Source organism: Peromyscus eremicus, chromosome 2, assembly GCF_949786415.1.
Source record: "Peromyscus eremicus chromosome 2, PerEre_H2_v1, whole genome shotgun sequence".
Taxonomy (NCBI): Eukaryota; Metazoa; Chordata; class Mammalia; order Rodentia; family Cricetidae; genus Peromyscus; species Peromyscus eremicus.
The window spans coordinates 63,723,480-63,740,333 of NC_081417.1; the positions used below are offsets into that span (position 1 = coordinate 63,723,480).

Below are 16,854 nucleotides of genomic sequence, written 5' to 3' on the forward strand. Positions count from 1 at the left end.
GCTCCCAACCTGTTAGCTGTTTGCAGAAAATGATTACCACAATGTACACATTATTCTGGGTTAAGGGCACGGACCAGTACATAACAAGAGTAAAGCTATGCATTAGCTTAGGTTGAGAAGTGGAGTGCATGAGGAATCCAAGGTCTAGAAGACTGGTTTACATTGTTCTCTTAAAGGCAGGTTAAACTTCAACAAGCTGAGTACACAGTAGGACAGCAGGTTAAGTACACAGTCTTAAATAATCTCAAGGGGTATTACTTTCTTTACTAGAGGCCTGCCAAAAGTTCAGTCTTTGGGACACGAGATATTTTCATAAAATCAGTACAAGGTCAGACTTCCACAATCATGGCAGTAGTTAAGGAGACCCATCAAGCTGGATCTCTGCATTTGGCATTGGGCCTGAAGCTTTTACAGGCTGTTGGGCTAGTGGTCAGTCAAGACAGGGGCATGAGGGAAGGAAAGGGTGGATTAGAGCTGGGAAGACAAATGGGAACTGTGTCCAGCTCTCACTGTCAAGCTTAATGATCACACGGCCCGCAGGAGAAGCGGGCACCTTTTGGCACATAGCTGCACTTGGCCCAGTCTGAGAACAGCTCAGGGAGGGGATCTGGCTAGAACCAGATGAGCCATTAACAATGGGATTCAGCATATTAGTGATGTGAGTGTTCCTGCAGGAATGGATGTTGCTCACTTTGGCTTCCGAGTTTCTGTACACATATGTCCCATGGACAACTCTAACCAAGCCCATATGGAAAGGACATTCAGGAAAGCATGTTGCTAGCCTACTTTGGCTGTGCTGATATAAAGCTGCTGTGAGCAAGCTAACTGGAACTTTGTTGGGGTGATGAACCCAGTATGGGTCTGTGAAGGAGAGACCAGGGCAGAGGAAACCAAGTCTTACTTCCTCTTGGGCTGACTCTTCAGTTTTGGGTGCTGGCCATTAGGTTTTCAAAAATCTCTGAGTCCTCTTTTTCCTTCCAAGCATGTGCCAGGCTGGGTTTCTCCCCTGTACATTAGATGTAGCCATGTGTTGGCCTGTGCCCCGTCTGAGTGGATGCTGTAAGAGCGCATGCAGGCTCATTTGCGTCTCTCTTCCCTTGGTCATGGTCATCAGTATGGGTTGTAACTGCTTTGTGACCCTGAGTCCCACAAGGGTGATGTGGAGCAGAACCCCAGCCAAGCATAGGTCTAATAGACCTGAGACGTGAGTGAGACACAGGCCTTAGTGATTTGTAAGCCGCTGAGAACTTGAAGCCATCTCCCCAATAGAACTTATTCTCTGCTGACCGAGAAAGATAGAGAATGAGTTAAAAGTGGGACATTTTCCTGGTGAGTAGACCTCCCCGCAGCAGGGCTGTGATGGCGGCTTTCACTTCCATGTTCCTCAGACTGTAGATAAAGGGATTTAGTGAGGGTGCCACAATCCCATAGAACAGTGTGATGATCTTATCTACACTGGGGTCTTTGGCTTTGGGCTTGAGGTACATGAAGGATATGGTCCCATAGAAAATGACCACCACTGTGAGGTGGGCAGAGCAGGTGGAGAAGGCTTTGGCCTGGCCTGCAGTAGAGGGGATCCTAAAGATGGCAGCCAGGATGAAAACGTAAGAGAGGCATATGAGCAGCAGTGGAGTCATCGTCAGGACAGCCGTGGCCATCATTAATATCAGTGCGTTGAGGGAGATGTCCCCGCAGGCCAGCTTCAGCACTGCCAAGATCTCACAGAAGAAATGGTTGATGACATTATGGCCACAGAAGGGGAGGCGCCAGACAAGGATGGACTGCAGCAGCGAGTTGGCAAAGCCTGCTCCCCAGCTTATTCCTGCCATCTGCACGCATAGCTGCCCATTCATGAGCTCTGAGTACCGAAGTGGCTGACAGATAGCCACATACCGGTCGTACGCCATCACAGCCAGAAGCAGGCACTCTGTAGCACCTAGTGCCAGGGTCATGTACATCTGCAGGGCACAGCTGGGGAAGGAGATGGTCCTTTGGACATCCAGGAAGTTGAGTAGCATCAGAGGTATGAAGGAAGAGGTACCACAGATGTCTATGAGAGAGAGGTTGCTGAGAAAGAAGTACATGGGGTTGTGCAGGTGGGGGTCCAGCACAATCAGCCCCACCAGGAGGGAGTTTCCCAGTAGAGTGGTGCAGTAGACGCCCAGACAAAGCACGAACAGGACTATCTCTAGGCTGTGGTGCTCCTGGAGTCCCAGCAGGACATACCCTGTCACAGCTGTGTGGTTTGCCCAACCCATCTCGGTCCTCCTTTTGCCGCCTGGACCGCACAGCTCTGGCTGGCTGGGAAATGAGCAAGATGGGACCAGCAGCAGGTCAGCCTCCCTCCGGGGTTTAGCTGCACCATCTGTAGAATGAGAGAGTCGGACTTTAGATCTGCAGCTGGTCTTCTCAGTCACACGCTAATACACACTCTGGTCCCCTAAACTCCTCTCTGTCCTCCACAAGCGGTGCTCAGAGGACACAGAAGACTCACGTTTGATGTCTTCTTTTGGAATCTAAAGTGATTTTTTTTTTTTTGAGATAGGGTCTCCCCATGCACCCCAGGCTGGCCTCCAGCCCTCCATCCTCCTGAGGGCTAGTATCACAGGCAAGTGCCACCACACCCAGCTTCTCAAGTGTCCTTGACCGTTCAAAGGAAGCTCTGTTTTAGATTACTTCCTATAACAATCATGCCCAGAGCATCTCCGCTGCATTCACTCTCTGGGTATTATTTTGTGTGCCTACTCTGTGCTAGGTATTGTTTCTTTCATGTTTCACAACAGAAAGAAAAAGAATCAGGGAAAAAATTTACAGCTGTCATAGTTACTGCCCAGCTCCCTTGACTGAGACAAAATGAGCTCTGGAAGGTAGGTGTTTGATGGGTGCTGTCACCTAGCATGGAATATTTGGCTTCCCAGGATGTGTACGTCTGATTGCTGGTCACCTCTCTCTAGGGAGTTGCAGGACAGTCTCTTGATTTTCAAAGGGAAATGAAAGAGCATGCACACCTCAGTAGAGCTGCTGCTGGTCCTGGGGTCTAACCTGGTTCTGCAAGCCTGTACGCCTGTGTGCTTGTGCGCCTGTGCGCCTGTGTGCTTGTGCACCTGTGCGCCTGTGTGCTTGTGTGCCTGTGTGCTTGTGCGCCTGTGCGCCTGTGTGCTTGTGCGCCTGTGTGCTTGTGCGCCTGTGCGCCTGTGCGCCTGTGCTAAGTGCTGCGGAAGTGGCAGGCTGCTGTGGCTCCTGCTCCCCTGAAGTTTAAAACCACTCACCCTCTGGCTCTCAGTGACCTTGGACACAGCCCTTCCTCTCTTGGGGCTTAAGAGCCTTGAGAGTTGAGTCTAAGACATAAAGAGATCAATCTGAACTCTGAAGAGACTTGCTAGCCTAGTCGTCCTGGACGTGTGGTTACACGATCTTGTTTAGCTCAACTCCTGTGGCAGAGGCATTTGAGGCTCTTGTGAGCAGACTCTGCCCTGCTTGCTCATGTGAACCGCATGCTTTAGTCTGGTTAGAGCGTTTCCATCATTAGATGACGTCTCCGCCATCCAGTCTCATCCCTCTTCCTGTGAGAGGTCCTTGGGCTGCACTGGCATTTCTCAACCACTCTTCTAGCCTCAGTTTGCACACCTCTGCGTGGCTGCCTCACATGACTCTGGCCACCCTGATAACAGGATGCTCACCTGCCTGTTAGCAGATATATTTCAGATGAATTGTGTTATTGTGCCCCTCCCTTACTCTCCCCCTCTGACTAGACTATTGAATAGTGAGCTATTGAAGTGAAAGGGATATATCCAATTTGTCACTGTCACCCTCCAGTGTTCCGTTCCCAAGACGACCAGTGATTGCCATTCCAACTGAGCTATGTGTTGAGATGGCTTCTGTCACTGTGCCCTATATACTGTTCTCTGATATGAACACTCTTCCCCCTCCACCACAAAGATGGAGTCATTGAGATTTGCTAGAAGAGTCTGTTGGGGAGTGGCAGTCTCCTACCTAGGGAACAGCTACTTTTTCTTGGGGGGCCACATCAGGAACATGGTGGGCTTCATCACAGCATAAGGGTCTGCTCATGACATATCAGGGCTATGAGAACTAATCCAATCTAAGTGGAGAAAATACCGTGGTGCCAGGCCACCAGTGGCTTTGACCTAGAACTGGGCACATGATAGGACACCAGGAGCATCAGTCAGGATGTGCCAGATTATGGTGCAGTAACACAAAACCTCATAACTTTAGCTAGCTTAACATGACAGGCATGTCTTCTTAATACATATACAAGGTGGATTTCAGAGGGCTCTCTTCAGAGGCTGGCTCATGGGGACCTCTGCCATTTGGGACATCACTGGTTATGGCTGGGGAAGGACACACTGGAACATCTCCACCAGCAGTTAAATGCTCAGACCAAGAAGTATGACACACTGTATGTACATCTACCCACAAACCACTGGGCCTATGTAGTCCCAACACATGCTCAGAAGGGAGAGAACCAGCGAGGTCACTGCACATCAGCACTACATCTGGGCACCTTGGCATCTCATGGCACACTCAAATCCATTCTAAATAGGGCATGGTAGCACATGCCTATAATACCACAAAGGACACCAAAGCATGAAAATTGTAGGTTTGAAGCCAGCTTGAGCTCCATGGAGAATACCAGGCCAGATTTTTTTTTTTTTTTTTTTTTTTTTTCAGAGACAGGGTTTCTCTGTGTAGCCTTGGTGCCTGTTCTGGAACTCACTCTGTAGACCAAACTGGCCTCGAACTCACAGAGATCCACCTGGCTCTGCCTCCCAAGTGCTGGGATTAAAGGCGAGTGCCATCACCACCCAGCTCAGATTTTTTTTTTTTAATGATTCTATCATCTGTCTAGATGTCACACACTGTTATGTCCCAGAAAAACACCATATTCAAAGAGCTATGTGACACCGAGTGTCTCCGAGAACAATGTGTCTACTTCCATTCTACTGTCTAACAACGCGTGGAGGCAGAAAAAGCATGGCTGGGTCCTGGAATGGAAGGGAAGAGACCTGGGTTCGATTTCTGGCTTTTGTTCCCATTCTGCTGTGGGACCTTAACCAAGTTCCTCCAACTCAGAAATGGAGCCATCCAACTAGGTGATCTCTGGTACTCGGTAACCTCCCAAACAGTCCCTCACATTGTTCCAGAAACTTCTAACCCTGTGGCCTGGCAGGCCAGTGTTACTTTGCAAGGCAAATATCCCATAAGTTTCACTGCTGGTGAACCTAATGGTAACCACTTAATTCTTAAAAATGCAGGCTTCAAAGATTATTTTCATAGAAATAAAAGGACACAATACATAGAAAGGCCCGTTCTTTAAAATGTCTGGATTTGGGATTTCTGCTTCGCCATTTCCACCACCACCATGTGAGAGGGTAGTGAGAGCAGCCTTGGAATCAGGCCGTCCTAGGCCCACACCCAGCTTTGCCAATTGCGAGCATGTCCCCTCCTGCCCCCACAGGTTTTTGTTGTGGTGGTTGTTTGTTTTTTTGGTGTGTGTGTGTGTGTGTGTGTGTGTGTGTGTGTGTGTGTTCATTTGTTTGAGATAGGGCTATTGATTGGCCTGGAACTTGCTGTATTGACCAGGTTAGCCTTAAATTCATAATCATCCCCCTGCCTCTGTCTCCCAATCTGGGATTGCAAATGTGCTCCACCGTGTTCTGTCTGCTAACCGTTTTTTTGAGCCTCAGTTTCCTTATCTGTCACAGAGACAGTAGTGCCTCCTTGCACATGGTGATAGTTTCGGAGTGCACGGGGTGCAGTACAGCTGTTAGTTCCGAGCCTGGCTCGTGGTAAATATACAGTGAGTGTGGATATTATCATTGTCATGTAATAGGTACTTTAGCTTTTAAAGGTCTTGAAGAAGGGTTACTGTAAATAGCATGCAGATGAATTCCTTACCACGGACGGACTGATGCAGTGGCGTAAGAACAGGTGGGGGTCTGGGGTCATGCTGGCTGACCTGAAGCTTGCGGGAGCTGGTTGGGTAGTCCTGAGTTCATAACTAGCAGGTGCAATGTGCGAAGGTGGGTCAGGCTGAGGGGCCCCAAGGATCAGCGTCCTGATCCCCTGCCACACAGCCCGCCTGCTCCCTTTCCAGGGACCACATGGTCCCTGCCCAATTTAAAGTTCAACTCTACAAGCTCACAAACTTTCAGCTTTGCCTGCTGAGGGACTCGGGCTCCTGGGACTCCAGGTTCCTTGCCCTGTCCCAAGAGGTCCCTGCTGATGTGAGGTGGACAGAGAAGGTCGGACCTTGTAGTCTTACCTCTTGCCTGCCACAGGCTCTAGGGTGGGGCGGTCCTTTACTAGGCCTGGGCACCTGCATTGGAAAATGATTTATCTCCTTCCGTGATTGCTGTGTGGTCTTAGACCCATCCATCCATCCATCCATCCATCCATCCACCCAGCTTTGAGGAAGGCTATTTACTGAGGGAGGTATGAGACCCCCAAATGCATGTAAGGGGTGTTTTAAATGCTCACTTTAGGCACGTGAATTTTTATAGATATTCCCCTTCCCTTCACAGCCTTTTACAACAAAGATACTATTTACAATTTAGATACTAAAATACAGCTATAAAAAAGACAGTAGAATTTATAATTTCTCATACTATGCCATGATGTATCTTCTGGGATTTTTATTAGGAAAACAAGTCAAAGCAATGATTAGTTCTGATTTTCTATCTGCCCCTGGAACGGTCTAGGCCTGTTTGCTGCCTGGGAGACACTTGAGCCCAACAGGTCTGAGACCAGGATTGGTGTCTCCTCAGCCCTGCCTGCTGCTCTTGCCTTCTGTACCACAGTAGACGGTGGTAGCGTCTCTACCCATCTGAGAAATCCCCTGAAGCCCACGGTCTTCCCTCTTCCTCACCCACTTCTGCGATGCTGAACAGTACAGGTAAATCACATCTATTATCCCGCAGGTCTCCTCCTCCTGGACATCTTGCTCATGCCTGTCCGTAACAGCATTTCTGTTCCACTCTCCTCTCTCGGCTCACATGGCTGAGGCTGCATCACCAGCCTCCTCCCTTCTGCCCCACCGGAGCCCATCGACTCTGGAGCAAGATGACCTCCCACTTCCTAAAAAGAATACCGTCATTTCTCAGGTCCAAGGTCCTATTTATTTAGAAATATTGAACAATGTTGAAAAAGCCAAGAGAACAGTAGTTACCTGTAACCCCACTGCCTAGAGAGGAAGCAACTGTTATGAACATCTCATTGCAGTTTTCCGGAATTTTCTACAGACTTAGTCATTACCCATGAGACAAAGAATTAAACAGTAAGATTAGGGAGGCATTGAATGTGATGTTTCCTGGTCTGCCTTCCCCCGCTCCTGTTAATTACATTGTGATAATTTCCTTTCATCCAGTATTTCTCAAAAATGTTTCCTGTGTCTGTGTTGCATTCCACCATTGAACTCCACCCGGATTAATTTAAACATTCTTTTCCAATTGGACATCAAGATTGCAATATTTTTTGTACTATGTATTAATGTGTTTTGTGCTGTAATTAGAATTCTTGTATATAAATATTTAACTGTGTCCTAGTGTGTGTGTGTGTGTGTGTGTGTGTGTGTGTGTGTGTGTGTGTGTGTGTGAAGGCATCTCATGTAGCCCAGGCTGATCTCAAACTTGCTGTATGGTTGAGGAGTGCCTTTAACCTCTGATCTTTCTGTCTCTGTCTCCTAAGTGCTAAGATCATAGGCATGCACCACCATGCCCTGCATTTGCTCTTCATTTATTCCCTTAAAGTAGATTTCTAGAAATGACAATGTTAAAAGACCTGGAAGTTTTTAAGGTCCCTGGTTCATCTTCCCACTTACTGTACAAGAAGTTCATACCGATTTATTACTGCTCCTTATTTAACAGTAGGCACAAGATGAAGAGAAGCTGATTCGCTAGGTGTGAAAGGGAAGATGGTATCCTGGCAGTGACGGAATGAAAAGCAGCCTGGAGCCGGGCGGTGGTGGCGCACGCCTTTAATCCCAGCACTCGGGAGGCAGAGCCAGGCGGATCTCTGTGAGTTCGAGGCCAGCCTGGACTACCAAGTGAGTTCCAGGAAAGGCACAAAGCTACACAGAGAAACCCTGTCTCGAAAAACCAAAAAAAAAAAAAAAAAAAAGAAAAGCAGCCTGGCCTGATTGCTGCCAGCCCCACTCATGCATGCTCAGAAGGTATCCAAGAGCAGTGGTACTTTCCCCTTGGGCCTCTGCTCATATCAGCTGTGGTGGGGAGATGAAGCCCAGCATTGCAACCAGTGGTTTGGAGATCCTTGCTTAGGAACCTCCACTTGGGTAAAATGGAATCGTTGGCTACACCACAGAAAAAAAATTCAGCAAAAGTCAGAGACATGGAGGGGAAAAGGATGTACAATGAAGTGGGTACTAACTGGAGAGGGAAGCTGTACTTAGGTGTCTTTACAATGGATACATAAATTTTTGTCACATTGCTTAAAGTATGTAATTTATAGCTGGGTGTAGTGCTGTGGGCCTTTAATCCCAGCACCCAGGAGGCAGAAGTAGGCAGATCACAATGAATTTGAGACCAGTCTGATCTATATAGTGAGTTCCAGGATAAGAGACCTTGTCTAAAAAAAAAAAAAAAGAATAAAAACAAATAATGTAATTTATAAAACTTAAGGATTAAGCAAAATTTGAAAGTAAAAGTATATGATTTAAAAAATATTTATTTTTGTTTTATGTGTATGAGTGTTTGCCTGCTTGTCTGTATGTGCAACATGTGTGTGCAGTACCTATGGAGGCCAGAAGAGGGCATCGCATCCCCTGGACCTGGTGTTACAGACGGTTGTGAGTTGCAATGTGGGTGTGTGTCCTCTGCAAGAACAATAAATGCTCTTAACTGCTGAGCCATCCTTCCAGTTCTTATTTCTCATCCTCAAGTATTTCCTTTGTAAATGAATTGTAAGGTCTACTATTTAGATATAGGGATGAGATGGGAATGCTAACACAGTTAAACTCAAGGCACAGACATTTTGGCCCTAAGTAAGTAGAGTTCATGATCATTGCATGGTTAGCTTATTTTTTATTTATTTATTTATTTATTTATTTATTTATTTATTTATTTATTTATTTTTTGGTTTTTCGAGACAGGGTTTCTCTGTGTAGCTTTGCGCCTTTCCTGGAACTCACTTGGTAGTCCAGGCTGGCCTCGAACTCACAGAGATCCGCCTGGCTGTGCCTCCCGAGTGCTGGGATTAAAGGCGTGCGCCACCACCGCCCGGCTTATTTATTTATTTTTTGAGACCGGGTTTCTCTGTGTAACCTCTCTCTCTTGACTATCCTGGAACTTGCTTTGTAGACCAGGCTGGCCTCGAACTCACAGAGAGCCTCCTGGCTCTGCCTCCCAAGTGCCGGAATTAAAGGTGTGCGCCACCACTGCCCGGCTTGAGTTCTTGATCGTTTTGAACATCCTGTTTGAGATGTCTTTAGGAAAACGAGTACCGCCTCTGCAGGCAGGCTGGGTTTTATCAGTTATGTTGAAGTTTCTTGACTCTTGGCCAGGCAGACATGCAAACTAGATCCCAAGGGGCGCGGCTTCTGTCCCTTGCCCTGCTCCTTAATTTCCTTTCTCTTTCTAGCCTGGCTCACTGAGAGTCCCAGGGGAAAGAAGCAGGCCCAATAGGGGAACAGAGGGCTTGTGTGGGGCTGTAGTGGCCTGCAGCCAGCTAGCAGGAGGGCCTGACCGCTGCTTGGAGGTCAGGCCTAGCTCACTATGGTCTAGTTGATGCCTGTCACTGAGGCCGGGGTGAGTGGGGAGTGGATGTGTGACTCCTTCGTGTGCTCATAAGCTCTCAGAAAGGGAAACTGGGGAGGCTGAGCAGCCAGTAGGGACAAGGATGGAGGGCTCAGGGATGGGGTGATGAGGGTACCCCAGATGAGGCAAGAATACCGGAAGCTGCAGCTGCTGTTGGGTAGGGTTGAAGAGGAACCTCAGCTTAAGGTTGCTCTGGGTGGTTGGTGTCCTCTGCCCAGACAGATCTGGGCTCTTGTACTTTTGGACCTAACTTCTGCCTCTCCTGTCATCTCCCAGAGGACTAGCCCTTGCCTAACCTCTGTGGACTTCATCGCAGCTCTGTTCAGATTTGGGAAGGACCCTATACTACCATGAGTGTCTCTACATTTTCATGTTCATGTATGCACTTCAGAAAGGTGTTCAGGGCCTGGAGCTGAGCCAGGGTGGATGTTGGGGCAAAGTAAGATGTGATGTTCCCTGCTCTTGGTAGAATATTGGAAACCAAGGACGCAGGAGGGACACGAAGAGAGGAGCAAATGTGTGTGGGCCTCAAGGGACACATGGGGTGTGTGCCGGGAAGAGCTGCCTCACAGGGAGAACACAAGAAGAGCTTGGAGGTAGCAGTGTGGGGAAGGGTGAGGCTGGTGTGGGGGGCTCTGAGGCAGGAGAGTGTGAGGAGGTGGTTGGGAGCTAGGCAGTCAGGTAGGCAGCTGTGAGAACCGGCTGAAGAGCGTCTGCTTCATCTTGGGAGCAGTGAGGAGCCACTTATGGATGTCAGTCAGGAGAGTGATGCACTCTTAAGTGGTTCTTAAAATGGCCCTCCCGATGCCCCACTGAAGAGAGACTCAAGAGGTCAAGTCTAATGACTAATATCCATTTATTTATTTGAGACTCGGTCTTACTATGTAGCACAGGCCGACATCAAATTTACCACCCTCCTGCCTCAGCCTCACAAATGCTGGTATTATAGGTGTGAGCCACCGCACCTAGCCAAGGCTGAAGTCTTGAGATCATCCCAGAGGCTGCTGTGGAGGCCCAGAAGCAGACGCTGGGTACTAGGATAGGGCAGGAGCAGAAGGTGGGTAGTTCTGTGCCAGGATTAGTGGGACTTGGTGCTGTGTCTTTGGAGTGGAGGGCCTCATAGTTCTACACTCTGCCTTGCAGTGGTATTGGCATATGATGACCCACACAAGCCAAGACCCCTACCCACGCCAAGCCCTGCCCTCCCTCACCTACAGGCCCATCTACTGCCCCACACTTTCCTGGCAGCCTCCTTCACCTCCTTGTTCCTCAGGCTGTAGATGACGGGGTTCAACATGGGTGTGACCACAGCGTAGAGGACTGTGAAGACCTGGTCAGAGATCCGGGCCTCCTTGCTCTTGGGTTTCATGTACATGAAGATGATGGTGCTGTAGAAGAGCAGGACCACGGCCAGGTGTGTGGAGCAGGTGGAGAAGGCTTTGCGGCGTCCGGTGGCTGAGGGCACCCTCAGGATGGTGGCCAGGATTAGCATGTAGGACAGGCAGATGAGGGTCAGGGGTACAGGCAGGAGGAGGATGGCACCCACCAGCAGGAAGGCATCGCTGACAGCTGTGTCCCCACAGGCCAGCTTCAGCACGGCCAGGATCTCGCAGGTGAAGTGTCTGATCACATGGTGGCCACAGAAAGGCAGCCTCATGGCAATGACCGTTTCCGTCACCGACTTAAAGAGGCAGAGTACCCAGGAGGCCCCTGCCAGCACCAAGCAGAGCTTGTGGCTCATGAGCACAGGGTACCTGAGTGGTTGGCAAATGGCCAGGTAGCGGTCATAGGCCATGATGGCAAGCAGCAGGCACTCTGTGGAGCCCGTGGAAAGGCTCAAACACATCTGGATGGCACAGCCAGTAAAGGAGATGGTCTTCCGGGGTGATAGGAGGTGGACCAGCATCAGGGGCACAAAAGTAGATGTGTAGCAGATGTCCAAAATGGAAAGATTGCCCAGAAAAAAGTACATGGGCGTGTGTAAGCGGGCATCCAAGATGCTCACGGCCACAATGGCAGTGTTCCCCAGCAGGGTCACCAGGTACATGGCTGAGCACAGAGGAAAGAGTAGGTGCTCCAAGGCGGGGTAGCCAGAAAACCCCTTCAAGATGAACTCAGAGACTGTTGTCCTGTTACTGGTCTCCATACTGCAGGTTTCTGGCTTCCACACAGTGGGGCAGAAGGACAAAGGGTGCAGGGTAGTGGGACCACAGAGGTTGCTAAGGTCTTTTCCAGCTGGGACACACTTTCTGGGACTCTGGGGCCGTCTCCTCACCCTCTGTAGGCTTCAGTGCATCCATGTAAGAAGTGAGGATGACTTAGAACAGCGTTTCCCTAAGAGGGTGTTCATGGAGGTGTGAAGGGGCAGTCTGAAGAATCACTGTGAGCCAATGCTGAGTGAGAAATGCAAGTCTTTACTGTAGGACTCGCCAAAGCCTTTAAACGGCTGATGTTTATTGGTGGCTCTCCAAAAGCAATGTAGATTATGTGCTCCCAAACTTACCTGACCCTAGATCCCCTTTCACCCCTTAACCTATCACCGATAAGTGATCTACGAACTGAGTTTGGGAGCTGATGGGCTAGATTAGAGGTCCTCAAACTTGAACACACACTGGACTTTCTTAGAAGGCTGTCAAGACACAGCTCGTTTTCCTCCTAGAGTTTCTGGCTTAGGGGATCTGTGTGCTGCTGCTGCTGCTCTGCTGGCCCAGACACAACGTCTCTGAAGGTCCTCCTGGCTTTGCGGCAGCCTCTGAGGCATGGCTTACACTCTTCCCACTATCTGGAATGTCCTCATTTATCCCTCAGCTGTGGTAGTCTGATTTGTCTCTTCAGACCAGCTCTGGTCTCCATGCACTCTATGCTCTGTGTCTTGGGTGGATGTTGGGGGACGGGGGTTGGGGTGGGGGGCTGCTGCTGGCCCCTAAGCCTTGAGTGCCCCTCCTCCACAGAGATGCTCTGTCAGCAGCTTGGTATAGGCTGAAGCTTTAGAAGTTGCCTCTTTGTGAGCTCTCTGGAGAAAAGCCAAGGGACACTGAAAGCCAGTTCCCGGCCTCATTTTCTCCCAGCCCGAACAAAGGATGTTTTGGCTTCATAACCACCAAGGTTACTAGCACAGGAAGTGTCCTGACAAGTTCACCGGGGAGCTCTCTTACAGCAGGTGGGGAAACGGAGCCCACACGATGGCTGCCAGGGAGGTGAGTCTCCAGGAGAGTCTTCCTAGCACTGAAACACCTCCCCATATGGAGCAGACATTTGCCTCCAACAATCCCCAAACACCTGCTGTCCTGGATGGACATCTTCCTGCTTCCTCCCCATAATCCTCTTACTAGCAAAGAAGCAGATTTTCAGCCCTCCATGGTGTCTCAGAGTACCTGGAATGAGGCCACCATATCATGGAACACGGTGCCAAAATCCGCCTCCTCTCTGACGCTCCTCCTGGCGCTGTCTCTCCTTTCACTGGCTCCTTATTTATTCTTTCCCAAATCAAGAAGTGACATGGGACCCGCTCCACACCAAACACTGTGCTGGGCATGAGGGGAACAAGAGAGGACGTAGGCTGGGCACGGACTCCAAACCCTTCCCAGGCAGAGTTCTCCACCCTCCCGTGCTGGCTCTCCCTCCTCTCTCTGCATGCCCTAAGAGGCATACAAACTTCTTTGTAATAATGGGGCACTTGAAGGGTCTCTCTGGGCCTCTGCCACACCTCAGGCCAAGGCTAGGTGGCCCCAGTGACTCTTCCTTCTTCCTATTCAGTACTAACATAGAACTCAGCGCTTAGTCCTACACTGAACCCTACCTCTGGGAATCAAGGGCCACTCTGCAGCAAGGAGAGCTCTGATCTAGTCGTAGGGTCTCAGGTCGAGCTCTGGTCTCATCCTGACTGTGTCCACATCACCATGGTATCAGGAGGGGTATGAGCAGTGAGCTCCCCACCAAAGCTCGGTAGGGATTCTCTGAAGCGGGATGCTTGGTGGGGCCATCTTGTTTAGCAGAACATCATTGGAGACAAGCACTGGGACAAGGCACAGAGATGGTCCTGTCTTTCCCTTGAAGCTCTGGTGACTGGAGTAAGCCATGGCCTCCTTTTTGCATGATTGCACACACAGCAATTTACCACTTCAGTCACTAGGAAACATGGGCACCTGAGGCCATGGGCTCTGGGCAGGAATACACATATACCCACATGGGGTCACCTCCTGTGTACACATTCAGGTAGGCACACCAATATCTGTCTTACACACTGGTACATATACATCTGTGAGGCTCATTTGTGCACATGTGGCCATTCACATATTCACCTGAGTGTATTGCATAGATGTCTGTCTGTCTGTCTGTCTGTCTGTCTCTCTCTCTCTCTCTCTCTCTCTCACACACACACACACACACACACACACACACACACACACACACACACACACCAGGATTGGAAGACTCTTGGACCTATGACCAAAGTGCTTTACTGAGCTAAGCAGGAGACCACAGCTTGGTAGGGGTTGAGGGGAGTCATAAGGACGGAGCAGCCCTGAGGTGGGGGTTACAAAGGAGCCTGGGACAAGCTGACAAAACTGACTGTGTGTCCTGTCTGCTTCCTAGCCTGTGTGTCAAAGATGAGTCTCTCTGGCTCTGACTTTTCTCCTACAGCTGAGGAAGACAGGAGAGGGCCCAGGCCAGGGAGCTTTGTCTGTAGAGACCACAGGGTCCTTTCTGTCTCCCACTTTCTCCTGACCGCTGCTCCCTAAATTCCAGTTCACAGTCAGCCTCCCTTTACCTCCCGAGCCGACTGAGTTTTCCCCTCCATGTCCCATGTGTTCCCTTGTGCTGTAGCTCAGGGTGACAGCCACGTCTTCACTTCTGGCCAGCTGCCATCCCTACCAGCCCACGGCGATGTCATCTCCTTCCTCTCCTCTCTTAGGTTCTAAGGCCAAGGTACAGCTCTAAGTAACTTCTTGCTGTCTTCCTGCAACTCCCTAGGACTAAGGAAAATGGAGTGGGCAACTGGCCAGTTCTGGACCGCTTGCAGTCTAGGGGACACTCTTGCAGAACTTGGAAGGGGCTTACACATCGGCTGGATCCTTACACTTGGGGAAACTGAGGCCCAGAGATGGGAAGCAGCACAGTGAATCAGAGTGGGAAGCCACAGCCCGGTGACTCCTCAGGGCTCCCCACCCTTCCTTCTGTCTACACACCCTACATCTCACCTACCTTCAGCCTCCTCCTGATTTGTGCTCTGGCTCGCTGGAGAAGTTTCACTCCAGCCTGACTCTTTAAACCGTGGAAACATGCCTAGGTTTTTGTGGAATTCATGGAGAGTTTTCAACTTGATAAAATCAAGTGGAACATTTAGAATTTGGCAGAATTGTCTTAAGGGCTCAGAACTCAGCAGGATTCTCTGAAGTAGGTGGAACTAGAACATTCTGGTGGCTCAAGACTGAATGGACCCTCGGTGGTTTTCGGTGGGCAGGAGCGGCTCCCCATTCTGGGCAGATCTCAGTGCCATCCTGACCAACAGCCTTCTAGGGAGCAGGTGGTCCAAATGGAGGTGGCGCCATTCAAAGTGGCCCGTATACCAAGGGATTGCAAATCCCCAGGCAACTTAGAGTGGGGAAAGGAAATGTACCTAGCTTACACGCTTTGGGATGCTTCAGGGAGGATGTCCCAAAGACCCAATTACACAGTTTAGTTAGAGAGCTTAATTAGCGTCGAAAAGTTGGAGAAAGTGACTCAGGGCTCAGGGATCCATGCTCTCAGCTCCGTCCCCAGCCAGAGTCGGTCCAGAAACATTTATGAATAAACCAATGAAGGAATGGATGCTTAATTAATGGGATGAATACACCAGCACTTTTAATCAGTTTACAAATAAAGAAAGGACAAGTAAACAAGTCAGAGGTCTTGCTGCCTTCCAGGTGGAGTGTGAGGGATCTTGGCTCAGTTCTCGTCAGGAGTTTACAGAGCTACAAAATCTGGAGTGTAACAGGAGAGGGACCGGATAAAGAGACAAGAATTCTAAGTTATCTGACAAGCCAGTGCTTGAAGACCGTCTTGACCAAGACCCACTGTGTGGACAAGAGATGCTGTGAGAGGTCCAGAGTCAGCTCAGTGTCATCAGAGGGGCAGAAGCATGGCCATGGTCCCCCGGGCCACTCAAGTCTCCTTGGTCACTGCGTGGTCTGCCCAGGTAGCTCGTGACCACTCTCCTCTGCCTCCACCTGGCCCCTCTTCCCTGTACTCACAGCATGCAAGAGGTGCTTCTTCACTGAAGTCCCTTCCAGAATCCATACCCCTGATGACTTATGGGTCTCTTTAAAGAGGGTCATAAGGTGGAGGATGTAGTTCAAGGTATAGCACTCCTCTTGTTTACACAGGGTCTGGGGCTTGATTCCCAGACTCAGAAAAAAAGAAAGAAAGAAAGAAAGAAAGAAAGAAAAGAAAGAAAGAAAGAAAGAAAGAAGTCATAATATATTTTATTTTGGAACAAGGTTTTGTGTTTTTGTTGTTGGATTTTTATTTAAGCATTTTAAAACTGCAAGAGCTAGGCACGTTGCTCATTCAGTGCAGTGCTTGCCTAGCCATGCATAAGCCCTGGGTTCCATCCCCAGCACTATATACATTGGGCAGGGTGGCACACACCCCTGGCACTTTGGAGGTGGAGGCAGGGGGATCAGAAGTCCAAGGCCATCCTCTGCTCCATAATGAGTTTGAAGTAAGCCTGGGTTACACAAGACCTTGTCTCAAAAAGAAAAAAAAAGTAGTAATTTTACTAGCTTACGTATAAACTAACATAGAAAGCATTCTTGTAAAATTTTTAAGGACTCTAGTGACATGGGCAGTAATTCCAGCTATTCAGAAAGATCAAAGGCCAGCCTGGGTGATTTAATGAGATATTGTCTCAAAATAACCAAGGGGAAAAGGTGGGTTTTAATTCAATGGTGGAACTCTTGCCTACTGTGCCCGAGGTTCCAGGTTCAATCTCTAGCAATGCAAAATAAGTAAATAATGAATGAATAAACCCAATAAAAATTTAAAAAAATATACAATTCTATAGCGTATAAGTTATACTTAC

At 49.2% G+C, this 16,854-nt stretch overlaps 2 protein-coding genes across 2 annotated transcripts; both read right to left on the reverse strand.

The window, feature by feature from the left end:
• Positions 1-1,307: 1,307 nt before the first annotated feature.
• Positions 1,308-2,258, reverse strand: LOC131904674 (olfactory receptor 13C7-like). The gene has a single exon (XM_059255737.1). It carries the CDS (start codon positions 2,256-2,258, stop codon positions 1,308-1,310), a length of 951 nt encoding a protein of 316 aa, XP_059111720.1.
• Positions 2,259-10,998: 8,740 nt separating this feature from the next.
• On the reverse strand, positions 10,999-11,937 carry LOC131904675 (olfactory receptor 13J1-like). Its single transcript, XM_059255738.1, has one exon. The coding sequence runs from the start codon at positions 11,935-11,937 to the stop codon at positions 10,999-11,001; it is 939 nt and encodes a 312-aa protein (XP_059111721.1).
• Between the last annotated feature and the right edge of the window lie 4,917 nt (positions 11,938-16,854).

Excerpts from the sequence above, each read along its gene's own strand:
- LOC131904675 (XM_059255738.1), bottom strand. The coding sequence starts at position 11,937 with ATGGAGACCAGTAACAGGACAACAGTCTCTGAGTTCATCTTGAAGGGG.
- LOC131904674 (XM_059255737.1), bottom strand. The coding sequence starts at position 2,258 with ATGGGTTGGGCAAACCACACAGCTGTGACAGGGTATGTCCTGCTGGGA.